General features: G+C 35.8%; 1 protein-coding gene across 1 annotated transcript; it reads left to right on the forward strand.

Moving 5' to 3' along the window:
- Positions 1 to 14,699: 14,699 nt before the first annotated feature.
- Positions 14,700 to 16,202, forward strand: LOC113323532 (zinc transporter 5-like). Its single transcript, XM_026571848.1, has 2 exons — positions 14,700 to 15,492; positions 15,595 to 16,202. Exons 1-2 carry the CDS (start codon positions 14,839 to 14,841, stop codon positions 16,048 to 16,050), a joined length of 1,110 nt encoding a protein of 369 aa, XP_026427633.1. The 5' UTR covers positions 14,700 to 14,838; the 3' UTR covers positions 16,051 to 16,202.
- The last annotated feature ends 1,963 nt before the right edge of the window (positions 16,203 to 18,165 follow it).

The following is an 18,165-nucleotide window of genomic DNA, read 5'->3' on the forward strand; positions in this document are numbered from 1 at the left end:
GAAGATCTAGAGCACAAATTTTCTATGTTAAATGTTACAAAGGATCAGTATTGGTTTGAATGAGATCGAGCACATGCTCTTGGACAATCAAACTACGGAGGGGAAGAATCAACGTCAACCCAATAATGTTATGATCTTGGAGAAAACTCCCAATGGTTAAGCCATAAAAGACCAGCCACTAGTCATGATGCCGCATTAGATGATGCACTTGGTTATTATGTTCCACAACATGATTATGTTCCACAAGATGAAATAGTTCTAGAGTCACAATTAATCCAATTAACGAATAATGGTGGGGTTGGTTTTAATGATCAGAGCATAGATGAAATGACAAGGATTTTGGGATTAGGACCAAGTGATTTGGGAACATAGATTTCAAAAAATGGATAGTATTTTTTTTGTATGAATTCAAAAAACTTGAATGTGTTTTCTTTAATGAATTTCTTCTCTTTTGTATGACTGTCTTTTCTTTAATGAATGTGTGAATGAATGTCTTTTCTTTTGTATGAATTCAAAAATCTTGGAATGCTTGTAGTATTTGATTTTTGTTTACAGGTGCAAAATGGACGATGAAAATCTGCTAAGGAGGTATGTACTAATGACGTATGGTATCGATCTTAGCATTGGTGATGATAGCGTGGAGAGAGCAATTGTGGTGTACCAGTATATGACTTAAAGAATGCATAGGCTCTCCCAACAAGTGCCTCAAGAAGTATTGACGCGACAAATAGTAGAAAGGCACCGAGAGGACGTAGATGCAAGAATGATGCATGACTACTTTGGACCTAATTGTACTTGGGGTCCTATCAAGTTCCACCAACGTTTGGGTATGTATCGACTTATTTTCTTACATATTCTAAGTGAGATTGTTGTTGCGGATCCTGCTTTTGATTTCCAAGTTGATTGCACCGGAAAACTTGGCCACTCTCCCACATGAATATGTATGCCGTAATAAAATGTTTGTGTAAAGGCATAGCCGCTGATAGCACAGATGATTATGTCCGTATGGGAGCGCTGACCGTTTATATGTATGTGAAGAGGTTTACTAGGGTAATTTTTCGGCACTTTGGTCCAAGGTATATGCGAATTCCTACAAGAGAATACACAGAAAGATTATTGGCATAAAATGCGGACAGAGGATTCTCTAGGATGCTTGGGAGTGTTGTATTTACGTGGAAGAATTGCCCAATAGCATGGGCAGGTACATTCTGTGGAGATGAAAAAAACCTAACATTATCTTAGAAGCCGTGGAATCACATGATCGATGGTTTTGTCATGGTTTGTTTAGAACGCCAGGGTCGAACAAAGACTTGAATGTCTTGGCTCGATCTCCACTTTTTGATAAGATGGTTAATGGTTTAGCAGCTCCTTGTAATTAACGCATCAATGGCCACAACTACAACATGGGTCACTACTTGACAGATAATATATATCCCCGATTGTCTTGTATCCTGCAGTCATTCAAAATTCTCCTTTCAAATCAACATGCTAATACGTTGTTCAATAGATATCAACAAGCGAAGAGAAAGGATGTTGAAAGGGCTTTTTGGAACTCTCCAAAACAAGTTTTAAATAACAAAAAAGCATGCAATGTACTGGAATAGGGAGGATATAAACTTTATTATCAAGGCTTGTATGATTTTGCACAACATAGTCATTGAGAATGAAAAATGAGACTTAGATTAGGGTAAAGTTGTGAACGAACCAATTCCACAGGTTACTGGAATACCGAGGTCATACAACGAGTTGAGGAATGATGAAGCATATCTAGTACTTCGAAATGATCTTGTTCAACACATTTGGACACGACATGGACTAAGTCTCAGAGATGGTGAAATGCTACCGGAATCTCCTCCTCTTCCACCAGATAATCTTGACGGAATCTCCTCCTCTCCCACCGGAACAACTTTAGTCGTTTTTTTTCTCGTAATATCTCGAATGAACTTTCAATATGTTAGTAACTTGGTTGCAATACTATGATTTCTAAATTTTAAAAATATGAAATATTATGATTCCTATTGGATTTTTATGGTTATGGTTTTGATTGTTTTTAGAAGAGAAGAAATAAAACTAAGTATGGAACTTGAAAAATTTTAAAAGAGAAGAAAAAAAAAAACTAAGTATGGAAGTTGAAAATTTTTCCCAGGTTCTGTATAAATTTGGGAAAAAATGTGAATAAGAATAGCGTTCCCATCTGAGCCATTGATTTTCAACGGCTCCTTCTAATCAGCAGATTACATAACCGCGCTAATAAAATTAGCTCTTAGCGTTATTCTTAATAGCGCTCCAACGAATATTTTTTGAATTCGAATTTTCCCCCTATAAATTGGCTTCTTCAGCTCAAACCAAAACCTTTCAATCTCTAGATTTTTCTCTCCATCTTCTTAAAAATTTCATTGCATACCTTCTTTCAATTAAAACTTTTTTTTCACCATGGAAAAATACACTACATCTGAAGATGTTGCAATCACCAAAGCTTGGATAAGCATTACACTTAATGGTGTTGTCGAAGTTGATCAAAAATCAAATCATTTTTGGGAGAGGGTATTCAATGTTTATGTAAGCAGTTTTGGGAACAAGAATGATAGGACTGTTCATAAATTGCAAAATAGATTTGGTCCCATGAAAAAAGAGGTCAAATTTTTTGTTGGTATCTTAAGAAATATGCATAGAAACAATGGAAGTGGATGCGGAATTGAGGATATCATATGTGTTAGATTTCTTATAAATTATATGTATATCATTCTATTCAATATTGTTGTCGGATTTATAACATGGGTTTTTGTTTATTGCTTGTTTTTTGTAGGACAGAAGTGCTATATTAGAATACCCTAGGATTAAAGATGAAAAACCTTTTAAACATGAAAAGGTGTACCGATTTCTCAAAGACCATGTTCCCAGTTCAATCCCGAAGAATTTGATCCTACCCAAAATCAAGAATCAGAATCGGCAGCTGCTCCTAGTGTTGATGCCTCAACAAGTTGTGTTCCGGCAAGGAGCGACCCAAGATGGTATGAAGAGGATGGCCCTCGTCGACCACCGGGAAAAAAGGGAAAAACAAAGGGAAGCTTCGGAGATATCGGCTATCAACGATGGAACCGACCATATTTTGAAACATTTTAGTGATGAGAATGAAAAGAAGACGGCAAGATTGGATACTCAAGAAGAGTATTTACTAACTATTGCAGAGACAAACAAGAAATCATTGGATTTGGCTTTGGAGAAACATGAACTCGATTTATTGGATGTGGAGGTTGAGACCTTGCCGGAATGGAAGATGCAATTTATATAGGATAAGAAAAATAGGATTTTGGAAAAACATGGTTATCCTCCTAGAAAACTTGGTAGGAACTATGGTAATCCTAATGTTCGTCGTTTTTAATTTGAAGTAGTGGAATCAATGTTTATGGGAAATTATGTAGTTTCAATTTATCTTTTTTTTTTTAAGTATTTGAGGTAGTAGAATCAATGTAATTAAAGTATGAATCAATCAAATTTTAATTTCATTGTATATTTCTTTTAATTTTGATGTGAATTCAGTATATCTTCCTTTCGATTTGATTTCAATGTTGAGATGAATCCAAAAACATGTTTGTTGAAGTGGAAAAAATGAGAGAGTAGAAAAAAAACTAAGTGTAGAATTTGGAAACTTGAGAAGGTTCTGTATCTTTCAGAGAAAAGCGCTAATCAGAATGGCTCTGAGCGCTATTCTCAATAGCGCCAACCGCTATTCAAAAATAGCATTCGTTACCTAACCATTGGATCACCAACGGCTCCTTCTAATTAACGGATCAAAAAGAAATCTAATAAGAACAGTGCTGAGCGCTATTCCGATTAGCGTTTCAACGACATTTTTTTTGAATTCAAAATTTTCTCTATAAATTGCCTTCTTTAGCTCAAAACAAACCATCCCAAAATTTCAAGATTTTTTTACTTTCTATCTCTTTTATTTTTTCTAATTTCAAAGCTTCTTTCAATTCTTTGCAAGTATGGCATACACTACAAGTGAAGATTTGGCAATCACAAGAGCTTTTTCAAGAGTTAGTCTCATCCCGATTGCTGGAAATGATAATATCAACAACTTTTGGGAGAGGGTGTTTCAAGCCTTTGTACAAGATGGTGGAAATGAAAACGGAAGAACAAGGAGTAGTATACGAAATAGGTGGGTTGTGATGAAAAGAGAAACCAAAATTCATATGGGCATGATACAATCAATTAATGCAAATATGCCTATGGGAGGATATACGTTAGAAGAAGTTGTAAGCATTATTCAATGAAACCTCTTATTTTCAATTACATAGGTATTTTACATCATTGATCTTTCTAAACATGTGAGATTATGTTTATTTATTTTGTCGGAGGCGCAGGCCAAAACTCTCTATTTCGGAATTAAAGGCATAGATTTCGCACATGACCATGTCTACCAATTTCTTAAGAACCTCGTCGGAGCTTAAATCCCGGGATCATACCGATGAAGCTCGAGAATGAAAATCGGATCATGTTTAAGTCTAAATTTTAGTTATTTCGATCCATATAATTTTAAGTTATTTCAATCCATATTTAAGTTATGGGTTTTTTAACATTTGGTACACAAGAAATAACCAACACCTAGATTTGGTACCTGATATTTAAAAAATTAAGGACTAGCCGTTGACCGTTAAGCTGACTCATTGACTAACAAAATTTTATTTCCGTGACAGGAGTTGCGCTTTTATCTTATTAGCCCTATAAATGGTAACAATGTCTAGAATTGTCCTAACTTCTGGTTAATGAAGTCACACGTGTTTGAATCTAAGCAGACAAGATTCAAAACTTATGCCTTGAAAACCAAACGAAGAATTTTTGTTTCATCTTTTTCTTGTCTCTGCAACTCGATCAACAGTGGGAAGGCATGCCGGAATTACAAAAACCACTTATACTAAATAGAAATCTAGGTGTCACGATTTTGGAATCGACTTAAAAGCGCTGCAGTCGATTCCAAAAGGGATCAATTTTTTATGGAAAATAAGTTATAATTTAAGTATGTAACAGAAAAGTTGATTGAGTATGATCGATAATGGATGAATTGAAGAGAACAATTCTTTACTGAAAAGGGTTCTTTACTAAGATCAGAGATAGTTGGTGGTGATATGGGGTTTTCCTCTTGATAACCGATTAAGAGAGATATTGCAATTTCTACGAAACTTGGGGTTTTCTTAATTTTATGATCTAAATTTTTTAGTTCTTCCGCAAAATTTTGCTTTCATCTCAACTGAATGAGAAGTACAGTTTAGATGCGAAGTAACTTTAAGGTTAATAGCATTGTGTACGTTAGATTGCTTTCAGGTTGAAGAATACGAAAAAGGGGTGAAAATGTAGCAACAAACTTACTTGTTCACTAGAAGAAAGTAGCACACAGTCACACGCATAGAAGAACAACACCAATATCAGGGTGAAATTATAGCCGCTTGATTAATCAGTTTGTGACCGTAAGACCAAAATAAACACGGTCACACAGTTTTTAAAATATCACGTGATAACGTCGACTTAACCCCGTCAAATAATTAATTTTTATTAATAATTATAAGTTAAAAGTTAACCCCATGTTAGGTGAATGGTTTGATTTGAGTTATTTTAAGTTATTTCAATCGGTGCAATTTTAAGTTATTTTAATCAATGAAATGGAATTCGGTTCACGTAATGTTATTGGTCCAAATAAACTAATTTTAAATATTTAATTCCAGGTCTTCTTTTTTTTTTGTGAAGATTTTGTTTTGAACTTTTTAAGTATTTTAATTTCAGTTTATAAACAAAAACATCTTACTGATGCGAATTTGTCCGTCACTCTTGAAGAAATCTTTCATTCCGAAGAGAAAATTGTTGATCACGGAACAAAGGATACCTGCTCCAAAGGGTGATGATCAAGGAATGAAGGATATCCCTATTCCTGCCTCTGCGATTTCTTCGGACGTTGTTCAAACTATTTCAACCTTTGCGAACACTCCTTTACTCTCAAACACTGAACCTTTTATAAATATTCCTAACACTGCGAACTTCATTGTTCCTTCTCCTTCTATTTCTTCTTCCCCTTCTTCATATTCCTCTTTTTTATTGGAACCTCTTTCTCTTGATAAAAAAGCTTTGGATAGTGTAAGGTTTTCTTCTCAAACAGTACTTGGCATCATCAATTCCGCTCAATCGTCTACTAATGATCCTCACCAACTTTGCATTTGCTCCGCCTTGAGTAAATTTCTATGCGGATTTCCTTCTGACAAAGCTACTAGGGATGAGATTCATTCTCAAATTGATCCAAGCTTTCATACTGCTTTAGATGTCTTGGTAAGTGTCTCTTGTATATGTTTTCTTGATCGTATCATCTCTATCACTTATCCTTATCTCAATTCTTCTTCAGGAATCTCATCGTAGAATGATTTTAGCTGAAGGACATTTTGAATCTAGCTGCTCCCAGTTAGAACTTTCGCATCAGAACACTCTTCTGCAAAAGGAAATCAGTAGACTAAAAGGACAACTCCAAGTCTCAATTCTTGATAGTGAAGGTCTTCGCAATGAAAACCAAAAAGTTAGAGGTATTTTTCTCTATATTCACTGCATCTTATAGTGCATGTCTTCTCTTATTCATTTATTTAAACTTATTCATGTATTTATTAAGATTTAAACCAGAAGCGAATTGCGGAGAGATTCACTTCTCAATTTCTTGCTGAAGATACCCGTGCGAATAATGAGAAGTTGCAGATCCAATTAAATCAATTAGATAACCAGCATTCGTATTCGCTTGACCAGATTAACAATCTAACTCATGAAAATAGTCATCTTACTCGAGAGATTGAAATATTAAACGCTCAGATTTCCTACTTATCTAAATTATTTCATAGTGATGATTTAAGATATCAAACTTTATCAGAATAAAACCATATTCTTTCTATCGAGAAACGTTCCTTTCTAAAGAAGGAAATGATGTTTTCGCGTCAGTACTCAATTCTTCAGAAAATAAATGAAGATCAAGAACAATCTTTTCTCACACTAAAGGTTCAACACGAAGCTTCATTTAAAGAATTAAATACCCAGAACGAAAAAATCATCCAGAGTAAGATAAATTTAACAGTGAAGATGAACCATCTTCAAGAACAGTATGATCAATTGAAGCATTCTCATAATGTCCTTAAGAAAAAGAATAATTCCCTTTCTGCTGATGAAAAGAAGATTTGATCCCATCTTAATGGCTTAGTTAGTGATAATTTTGACAGGGTTATGGAAAGTATGAAGAATAATACTCTTTCTTTTTCTAAACTATGCGAAGGTAGTCAACTAAGGTTGACTGCCTTATTTTGCATGTCTTCTTTGTTTATTACCTTATACTTTATTAATGCGAATCTTACTTCTAAATCATAATCCCATATTACTTTTTGCAGGGCTGACTTAGCTAAAGTTCGCAAAGATCGTGCGAACCTGGAGATATCTTATACAAATCTGGAATTTTCTCTCACAGCTTCGCGGGACTGGGCGCGAAGAAGATTCGCATATCTTCAAAGTTTCATGGAAATTAATGCCAGAAATATTGAGAAAGAAGTTCTTCGCAATGCTCACGATAAGGCTCAAACTCTAGTTAACTAGATCCTTCTGAGCAACTCTCTTTCTCCAATAACTGTCCCTCCACTTATTGTAAGCGAAGATGAGAAATATCCTGAAGCAGATAATGACTATGAATTTGTAAGCGATGATGAAAAAGATTATGAAAATGATATGGATGAAGAAGATCAACTTGAGAAGAACTGGTAATGGGGAATATGTTGATAAGGTTGGTGCTGAATTTAAAGACCTGAAGCTAAGCAAGATTGATGCCGAAAAGGTCTTATTTTGCCTGAATGTATCTTTTATTTCTGTGCGACGAGATCCAGGCAGTCATTACACCTAAATGTAAAGACCCATTGATCTCGCCTTATCATATTCTTGTATTATTACCTCTTCAGGTTTCTTATGTGCGTAAATATGATAAGCTTTAATACTCCCGTGAGTAAAAAGACTCATGACATTTACGCCTTTTGACACAATTCAGCTCCCTAATGGAGGGTGTCGTCCTTATCTTCCCCCTGGTTTCCCCTTCAAGGAGGCTTACCTCTACCGGGTTAAGGTTGGCTCGTCTCATCCGGTAATACAATAACCAGTTGATTTCACAGTCTCTTATCCCTCCACCGATAGGGTTTATGGTTACGAGACTGCACCCTAAGTGGGGTATCTTCGGACCGAGTGCATCATAGTCAGTACTTGTCAAGAGTGGCAAGTTACGCTCCATACGCCCCGAGAACTCTTGACTCAACCATGTACCTCCGCGCCCTGATCGAGTTTCTGCACTCCTTAGGAAAAATCTTATTACCCCAATCTTTCGACTTAGGTGTCTTTCCTGGATGGGCATTTTCGTTTTTGTCATCCCAAATCTCCATGACTCAAGTTCCAGGGTCGATGTAGCTTTCCCTTGAGTCATGCTTTACTAGGTTTTCCCCGATTATGACGTGCAATAGGTATTACTTTTTTCCTCTTGCATTTATGAGAACTAGGTTGCACGCCACATTAGGATGCCTAGCCTCCCTAATTAGATTTTTTATTTCTATTTCCTTCTATTAACGTATTACTTAAGGTCTTACATTTGCCTTTTCTTTATGAAGGAATTTCTTGAGTGTGCGAAGAATTCAAGCTTTTTCATTGAATCAAATTTTACATCCATGTACAAAATATGAATTCATATGCGTAACTTCGCATAATTGTGGCCTGTGCGATTCTTATCGCAAGTATTTATGGATAATACTTCTTCAAATGTAACCTATTCCAAGGACGATCTAATTTACGTCCTACATCTCTTCCTTCAGGGTCCTTCAACTCATAAGATCCATTACCAACTATTATTTTGATTATATATGGTCCGTCCCACTTCTTTTCTAATTTCCCATCTCCTCCTTTTTGATAGATTGGTATTTCTCGCAGCACCAATTCTCCTGGCTGAAAATCTCTTATCTTAACTCGTTTATTGTATTCTCAAGCTAATCTTATTTGATAATTTTCCATATGTTGTAGAGCGACCTCCCTAACTTCTTCCACATCATTAAGTTTTGTTAAAATTAAATCCGCACTTAGATTCTTTTCCCAAGCTTCTTTCTTTGTTGTGGGGATAATGACCTCTGTTGGTAACACTGCTTCTACCCCATATGTCAAACAGAAAGGTGACATTCATGTGGCTTCTCTCCTCATTGTTCAGTATGCCCATACTACTTGTTCGTACCACCCTTTATTATGTCCTTCCAACTTCTTCTTCAGTATATCTGCGATTATTTTGTTAGTTTCCTCTACCTGTCCATTACTCTACGGATATAGAGGGGTAGACTTCCCACTTTGGATTTTAAATGCATTAAGTAATATCTCTATATTCTCGCCTTCAAATTGTTTTCCATTATCAGAGACTTACTGTGCGGGTATGCCAAATCTGCATAATGATATTCTCAAAAATAAACGTGAATATATCTTTATCACGAATATGCTGAACAACTTTTACTTCTGTCCACTTTGTGAAATAATCTGTTGCGACGATTAGATATCTTTTTTGTCATGTACCTAGTATAAACGGACCAATAATATCAATCCTTCGTTTTCCAAATGGCCATGCATTCGCTGACGTGTTTAACATTGCTCCGGGTGCGTGTATCTTTTTTCCATGACATTGACATTATTCGCATCTCCTTGATATTTGTTTTGAATCTTCATGCATATGTGTCCAATAATATCCTTGTATCTTCGTTCTGTATGCGAGTGATCTTCCTCCGCTATGATTCCCAACATCCCTATAATGTAATGCTTTTAGAATTTCCATTCATTCCTTTCGCGTAAGGCATCTAAGAAAAGGTCCAAGAAATGATCTTCTGTATAGAATTCCATCCCTTAATTCATAATTTGTTGCACGAATTTTCAACTTGTGTGCTTCTAACCGGTTTCTTGATACCTTTCCCTTTTCCAGATATAAATGAAGTTCATTTCTCCAATCTTTGTCTTCTTTCATTTGTTCTTCTTCCTTGTCTTCTACTATCATTACATCTGCTTCTGTTTCTTCTCCTTTATTTATAGATGGTAAAAAGAGTGTTTGTATCTTTATGTCTCTCGCAACGGGATCCACTAACATAGAAGGTATGAAATCCAATGCATCTGCGAATCTGTTGTCTATTCTACTTTTGTGCCTCCAACTTATTTTTGGAATTCTCTCTGCTAATTCCATGACCAAATTTTTGTATTTCTGCAAAGATGATTCATTAGTACTATATTTACCTTCTATCTGACGAATTACCAACTGTGAGTCACTAGTTATTCGCGCATCTTGTATCTCCATTTCAACAGCTAACTTTAATGCATGTACAACTGCCTCATACTCGGTTTCATTATTTGTGGACGCGAACTCCAACTTAAATGAGTAAGCCATTCGCGCTCCTCTTGGTAAAATAAAGACAATTCCAATTCCATTTCCATCTCCGTTAGAAGAACCTTCTACTAGTATTTCCTATCTTTCTGAATTATGGTATGTCACTAGATCTTTAAGACTCCCATGTTCTTCATCCACATCCATCATATCTTATACATGTTCATCTTCTTCCAATGGAAATTCTGCTAGGAACTCTGCGATAATCTGTGACTTAGGTGAAGATAAGACCTCATAACTAATCTCGTAATTCCCTACTTGAGCATTCCATCTTTCAATTTTCCCTGATATTTTTGAATTCTTCATTGCAGGCTCAATTGGTACCTTCATGAACACCTTAATCTTATGAGCCTGAAGTATATGTGAAGTTTGAAGGATACATAAACCAGCGCGAGAATTAGTTTTTCAATCTTGGAATAGTTTTTCTCTGCAGAGTTGAACATTTTGCTTATATAATATATGGGCTTTTCTACTCGGTCCGATCGTAACAAAACAGCGCTCAATGCATACGGTGTTGATGCCAAATATAGCAAAAGATCTTCTCCTGGCTTTGCTTTCTGCATAATTGATAGATTCATCAAATAATTTTATATGCTGTAAAGCTTTATCGCATTCATCTGTCCATTTAAATTTTGTTCTTTTCTTTAATATATTGAAAAAGTGTTTGCACTTATCAGAAGAGCGTGAAATAAATCTCCCCAGCGAAGCTATCAAACCATTTAATTTCTGAACATATTTTACTGTCACGGGTGATGGCGTATCTCGCATTGCATTTACCTTTTCAGGATCAACTTCAATTTCTTCTTTTGATACTATGTACCCCGAAAAATTTCCCGATGACACTCCGAAAACACATTTTTCTGGGTTTACCTTTACATTGAATTTTCGCATTCGTTCGAATATTTCCTTCAAGTTATCTAAATGTCTTCTGCTTCTTTACTTTTTACTATAATATCATATACATAGACTTCCAATGTTGTATGGATCCACTTCGCAAACACTTTCTCTACCATTCTCTGATATGTCGCACCCGCATTTTTCAATCCACATGGCATTTTTGTATAACAGTATAATCCTCTTGGTGCGAAAAAGGCAGTATTTTCTTGATCTTCTTCAGCTAAAGGAATTTGATTATAACCTTTATATCCATCCAACAACGAAAGTCTGTCATTTCCTGATGTTGATTCCACCATCTGCGGGATGTCTGGCAATGGAAAACTGTCTTTCGGGCACGCTTTTTTTAAGTCACTGAAGTCTATGCAAATCCTAATAACTTTATTCTTCTTTGGTACTACTACCATGTTTGATATCCATTATGGGTATTTTGCCGGTCTTATAATCCCTGCCTCCAACATTTTTTGTAACTCTGCTTCTATTTGAGGATGATATGTTGTTGGGATCTTCCTTATTCTTTGCTTAAATGACTTCACATTCTTTTTAATATCCAACTTGTGACATGCGACAGTCGGATATATTCCTGGCATCTCTTCCATACTCGATGCGAATATGTCATTATACTCGCGTAAAATATTTATTGTTTTTTCTTCTTCTTCTTCTTTATCCATTGTGGTTCCTATTTTTAATATTTTTGGTTCTTCTTCCGTTTCAACATTTATTTCTTTTGTTGGTTCTGCTGTAGTGAAATTCGCTCCTGGTTCTCCCATTGGTGTTGATTCCTTAATCTCTTTAATTGGCTCACCTTCATTCTCTGGTATCTCGCATGGTATTCCTTTTCCTTCCTTCGCTCTAATCATGTATACCCGAAATTCTTCTTCCTTCTTCAATTCCTTCATTTTTCTCCAGCGATCCTTTCGCTTCTTTGCTCGTCCTTCATAATTTTTTACGTCTACTTGATGGCAGATCTTCGCACTCGTAACATCTCCTTTAATTTATCCTATTCCACTTGGAATTAGGAATCTAATGCATTGATGTAATGTCGATGCTACAGCCTTTACCGCGTGCACCCATGGTCTTCCTAATAACATGTTGTATGGTGATTCTATATCAACCACACATAATGTTATCTTCGTTTGTATCTCTCCCAACAGTATTCGCATCGTTATCTCACCTTTTGGTTTTCTCACTGTTTTATTAAATCCATGTATGTTGTAAGTTGTATATTTTATATTTGCGTCTTTGTATCAGATGGCTTTAAACGCACGATAAAATAAGATATCAACAGCACTTCCTGTATCCACCACGTTTTATTAATCACCCATTCTTCTGATTCTTTCGTCTTCACATCATTCTTGCTTCGCGCAGCTGTTACTGTGATCACTAACGGATCCGTTCGTTTTAAATTTTCTTCCAAAATTTCATCTGCTACAAATATTATCTGTTTTTTCTTCCATTCTTTTAATGGAGATTCCTTTTCTACTGTTGTCACCTTTTTTTCATTGTAATCTCGTTTATGTATTCTTCCTGTTATTCCTGCTTGAAAATCCGCATCGGAGATTGACGTTTTTGTTATAGAATTACACTGTATACTCCTTCCTCTTCCTCGTATCGTCATGATTCTTGCCTTCTTTATAGATTCTTCACTTTTCATCTTTGTCTTCTCCACAATTTCCAGATCTAAGTTTCCAAGATTCTATAAACCAACCAACAGGATTTATCACTCTCCCTGTTTCTAGCCCCAAATGTAGTTGCAGGAAATCCTACAACCACACTTTTAAGAATATGACAAGATACTAAGAAATCATGGTAAAGATCATTCATTTATTCATTGAAATCTTAAGTTGGATACAAGATTGTACAAAGATTTTACTTGCTCTCCAAATAAACTTTCTCTCTCCTAATTTCTTGTGTAACACACACTAAGATATCACCCATTACATGGCAGCCCTTCCCTTTATATAGGATACTTACATAATGGATGACAGCCAATAGATCCTTTATTTTCAGAATCACTGTGCGTTACAATCGCTCATGTACATTCACTCATATTCGCACACTTTACACTTCGCACAAACCTTCACACTTTACTCGTGATTACGCTGACATCATCAAATATGTCATCTCCATTTTATTGTGTGCAATGATCTTCGCTTATATTGCATGACATTTACTTCGCATACACAATGATTGTGCGATATTTCACTCCTACAACTATGGTTATTGACTACCAAAAAGTGCTAGTAGGGTGGGGAAGAGCTAGTGAAATAGCAACGCCACTTATTGTTTGGTGAATTGCAATGCCACATAGCAGGACACGTCATGTGGGAGGAGATTAGGGTGGGGAAGAGCTAGTGGAATAGCGTTTCCGTCTCTAATTCTGACTTTATATTAGTTGTCGCTATGGTTATTGACTACCAAAAAGTGGTGCCAATAGATTCAACAGAAGAAAAAAAGTTCGTTATGTGTCACACTCGAAGAAAATAAGGAAGAAAGAAGAACTGCAACTGGTTTTACACTTTCCACTAAATTCCTACGAGAGATTATTGTATCGACTATATGGTGGTGGCCTAGCTATAAGCCTCCATCCAAGTCTAATGCACCATAGAAACTTGAAGTAGAGTTTACCCTCACTGCAGAAATTCCATCTTGGTTGCTGAAAAACTTACGCGATACACTATCTGCCGACTTCAGTTTAGTGTTTACCATCCAGCTCTACTTCGAGTGAAGCAGAACCTCAAGTAGAAAGAGCGTTTTGGAGTAGTTACTAATTTCCACTACCACAAACAATAGCCTGTTTTAGGACTGAGTTAGGCCTAAACTAATTCAACTACAGTTCCCTTGAGATTTGCTCTAGTGGAGGAGGGATTCTTAAAAGGACTGATGATGCAAATGATGCCCTGGTCGCTATAAATTAATTGGGAAATTGAGGATCGATCGTACGTGAAGGGCATCCCTATTATTAAGGGAAGAACTAGGTTCATTGAAATTTCTTTTTCTGTGTGGTGTATGCTCAAATGATAAAAAGGATGGTAGATATTAAACCAGAAATAAACAAATCCAATAGTGTCGACATTCTTAGACTTGACTCATAGAGAGCCAAAACAACTTCAGTACCAACACTGAAGTATTGTGACAACATCTCTAATTTCTTTTTGAATCAAGGGTCGATATGCAACATTCTTTTGACAACTCAAACTTGCGGTTTCTGCAAACACTTTTTTCATTCAACAGAAAAAAGGTTACTTTTTAGGATGCCATTTGATAACTTTGATGATAATTGTTATTAACGATACCTAAATATAATTAAGCAAGGAACGAGTCGAATGACTTCATTATTTCACTTCAATTAACTGATTCATATGGTAAATGACTTTATCTACCCCTGATATTTGCAACTTTTAACTATAAACACACAACCATTTCTCCTCCTCCTCCTCTTGTATCTTAGTAGACTCCGCCTCTTCTCTTCTTTTGTTCTTCTATTCAATATGATGAAGATGAACTTTTCTTATAATTCACTACTACGATCAATACTACTACTAGTACTGGTTCAGTTTCTCCATTACCCAATTTCTGTCTCTGCTGAGTGCACATGCGAACCAGAAGATGAAGAAGGTGTTAACAAAAGCCAAGCACTTGTACTCAAAATCATATCCATTGCTGTCATTCTCTTTGCAAGTGCAATTGGAGTGTGTCTTCCTGTAGTAGGCCGAAGAATTCCAGCTTTACATCCAGAGAGTAATATTTTCATCGTTGTCAAATCGTTTGCGGCTGGTGTCATATTAGCAACGGGTTTCATTCATATATTACCCGATGCTTTTGAAGATTTGACTTCTCCTTGTTTGAAAGAAAACCCATGGGGGTATTTTCCGTTTACGGGTTTCGTTGCAATGATGTCTGCTATTTTAACATTAATGGCTGATTCTTTAGCAACAGGTTACTATAGGAGATCAGAATTGAAGAAAAAATTCAGTCACAATGGTAGAGATGAAACAAAAGCTAATATACACGCTATTGGAGATGATGAACAGGAAGCAGGAAATAAATTAGAGGTTCATACACACGCAACGCACGGTCATGCACATGGATCATCACTAACGTCCTCAGCGGATATGATTCTGCGCCACAAAGTCATAACTCAGGTTAGTACATGCAATTCTTTTTATCGGCAACAAAAATTATAAAATGGTAGAAAATTTGGCTTGGTTTGTGCTTAATATTAGAATTGTGCTTGGCTGTTGCAGGTATTGGAATTGGGAATATTGGTGCATTCTGTGATAATAGGTGTAGCAGTGGGTGTCTCTCAAAGTCCTTCAACAATTAAGCCTCTCATAGCAGCATTAACTTTTCATCAGTTTTTCGAAGGTATTGGACTTGGTGGATGCATCACACAAGCCAAATTCGATACCAAATATGTTGCTTGGATGTGTGCATTCTTCGCGCTAACCACACCAGGTGGTATCGCAGTTGGGATTGGAATCACGAATGTTTACAGTGAAACTAGTCCTACGGCTCTAATAGTACAAGGGGTTATGAATGCCGCTGCGGCTGGAATTTTAATTTACATGTCATTGGTAGACCTTTTGGCAGCAATCTTCATGGACCCTAAACTCCAAGAAAATAGCATGCTCCAATTTTCTTCCTATGTTTCACTTCTTTTAGGGGCTGGTGCTATGTCTCTCATCGCCAAATGGGCCTAAGCAGAATTCATGTTTTTTTCAACTTTTTTTTTGTTGTTGTTGGAATGTTAATCATGAATTTAGACTTAACAAGAAGCAGAGAATAGTATGATGTATAGAGGCCTAGAGGGTAACAGATATTTCTAATCCTTTAAGAAGTTTGTGTTATGTTTCTTTTAAATTCTTGTTACTGTTTTTCTTCAATGTCCTTACGGACCTTATCCCACTTGCAAATGGGGGTTCGGTGGTGAAAAAATGACTTAAAAGTCCAAATTCTGATCGATTTTCTTAAGCAAAATTCAAACACTAATAAATACTAAGGGCCTGTTTGGTACAGTTTTGAAAAACAGTTTTCAAAAATAGTTTTCCACTATTTTAAAAACATACCCTTTTTTCCTTGTTTTCATTTTCTAAAAATTGTTTGGTAAACTGTTTTTGAAAACAAGGAAAACCAACTAAATCGGATCAAATGTAAAAATTCGTTTAAGAGATAGTGATATTAGCCATGACTCACTTGCAGTCATTCCCCATCTCTTACTTTGTTCTGAAAAGAAAAAAAGAATAAAGAAAAGAAAAAAAGAGAAAACACAGAAAACAATAATTTGTTGTTTTCATTTTTTTGTTTTTAAAAACAGAAAAAAGATATAAAACATTTTCTGAAAATGTCCTTACCAAACACGTTTTCTCCTGTTTTCTGTTTTCTCTGTTTTTAAAAACAGAAAACTGTTTTTGAAAACTATACCAAATAGGACCTAATATTTCCGGAAAAATCTGAAAATGATTTTGTTCTTAAACAAATAGCAGAGGGCGGATGAGTTTAAGATGTCGACATTTTAAGTGTTGACCTTGAGAATACAAAGTAAAATGAACACGAGTTAAGGATCTTGAATTAGAATCCTAGGATAATGTCAACATGATACGAACATTTCTTTGTTCGTAGTCGACCCTACATATCGTGCTAGTTTCAGTTTCATCTTGTATAAAAATAAACTTAATTAGATGAGTAATACGTTACTCCATGTTTTTCCTAGATGAGCAATTGTTATCAGCACCATGAGTAAGCTTCTTCAAATGTGTTCGAAGGAATCGAAACTTTAGCCGTGGTACCAAATAACTCCGCAACACATGCTGATTAATCCGCATGGGCCATGATCATCGTCCGAGGATAACTCATGGCCTGAACTTTTTCAACATTAATCGTATTGTAGTTGCAGGAAAACCTACAACCACATCCATACAAGAATCTAAACAATAATCTAAGAAATCATGGTGAAAATCATTCATTTATTCATTAAGATCTCAAGTTGGATACAAGATAATATAAAGACCTAATTTGCCCTCCAAGTAAACTTTCTCTCTCCTAATTGCTTGTCTAACACACTCTAAAGATCTCTGTCATTACATGATAGTGCTTCCCTTTATATAGGGTATTACATAGTGGATGACAGCTAATAGATATTCCCTATTTTCGGAATCATTGTGCGTTACAATCGCTTATGTACATTTGTTTAGCTTCGCATACTTTACACTTCACACAATTCATCACACTTTACTCGTGACTGTGTTGACATCATCAAATACGTCATCTCAATTTTGCTATGTGCAATGGTCCTCGCTTATATTAGATGACCTTTACCTCTCATACATAACAAATGTGCGATATTTCACTCCTACACATATCAACTCCTAGGTAATATATCTTTTTTTCTTCTTTCACATCCTATTTTTTAGTAATACTTATACAATGGTTCTGCATAGACCGAGTGCTTAGACCACACCAAAAACAAACACTGAATTTGTCTCTCAGATTTTTTGTTGTGGGCCCGCGAAGGACGGTAGGGATCATAGTTTTGCGAAGCTTTTGAGACGGTTTTTTGTGTGGCGTTTTTTTTTTTTGTTGTTGTTGTCCGTGAAGCATTTTTTTACTTATTATACGTTTGATTCTTCTTCAAATGAAAAGTACTAAAGATATGAAGAATATTGTGAAGTTGTGTATGTAGCACAAATGAAGGCGGGATTAAGTGACTCTGCGGTTTGTGCAGTAAAGTGGTGATCAGGTCAAAGATTATTAAGGAAACTTATTACATAGATTATCTATATAATCTTTGACTTGATCACCACTTTACAAGATGGTAT

Source organism: Papaver somniferum, chromosome 1, assembly GCF_003573695.1.
Source record: "Papaver somniferum cultivar HN1 chromosome 1, ASM357369v1, whole genome shotgun sequence".
NCBI lineage: Eukaryota > Viridiplantae > Streptophyta > Magnoliopsida > Ranunculales > Papaveraceae > Papaver > Papaver somniferum.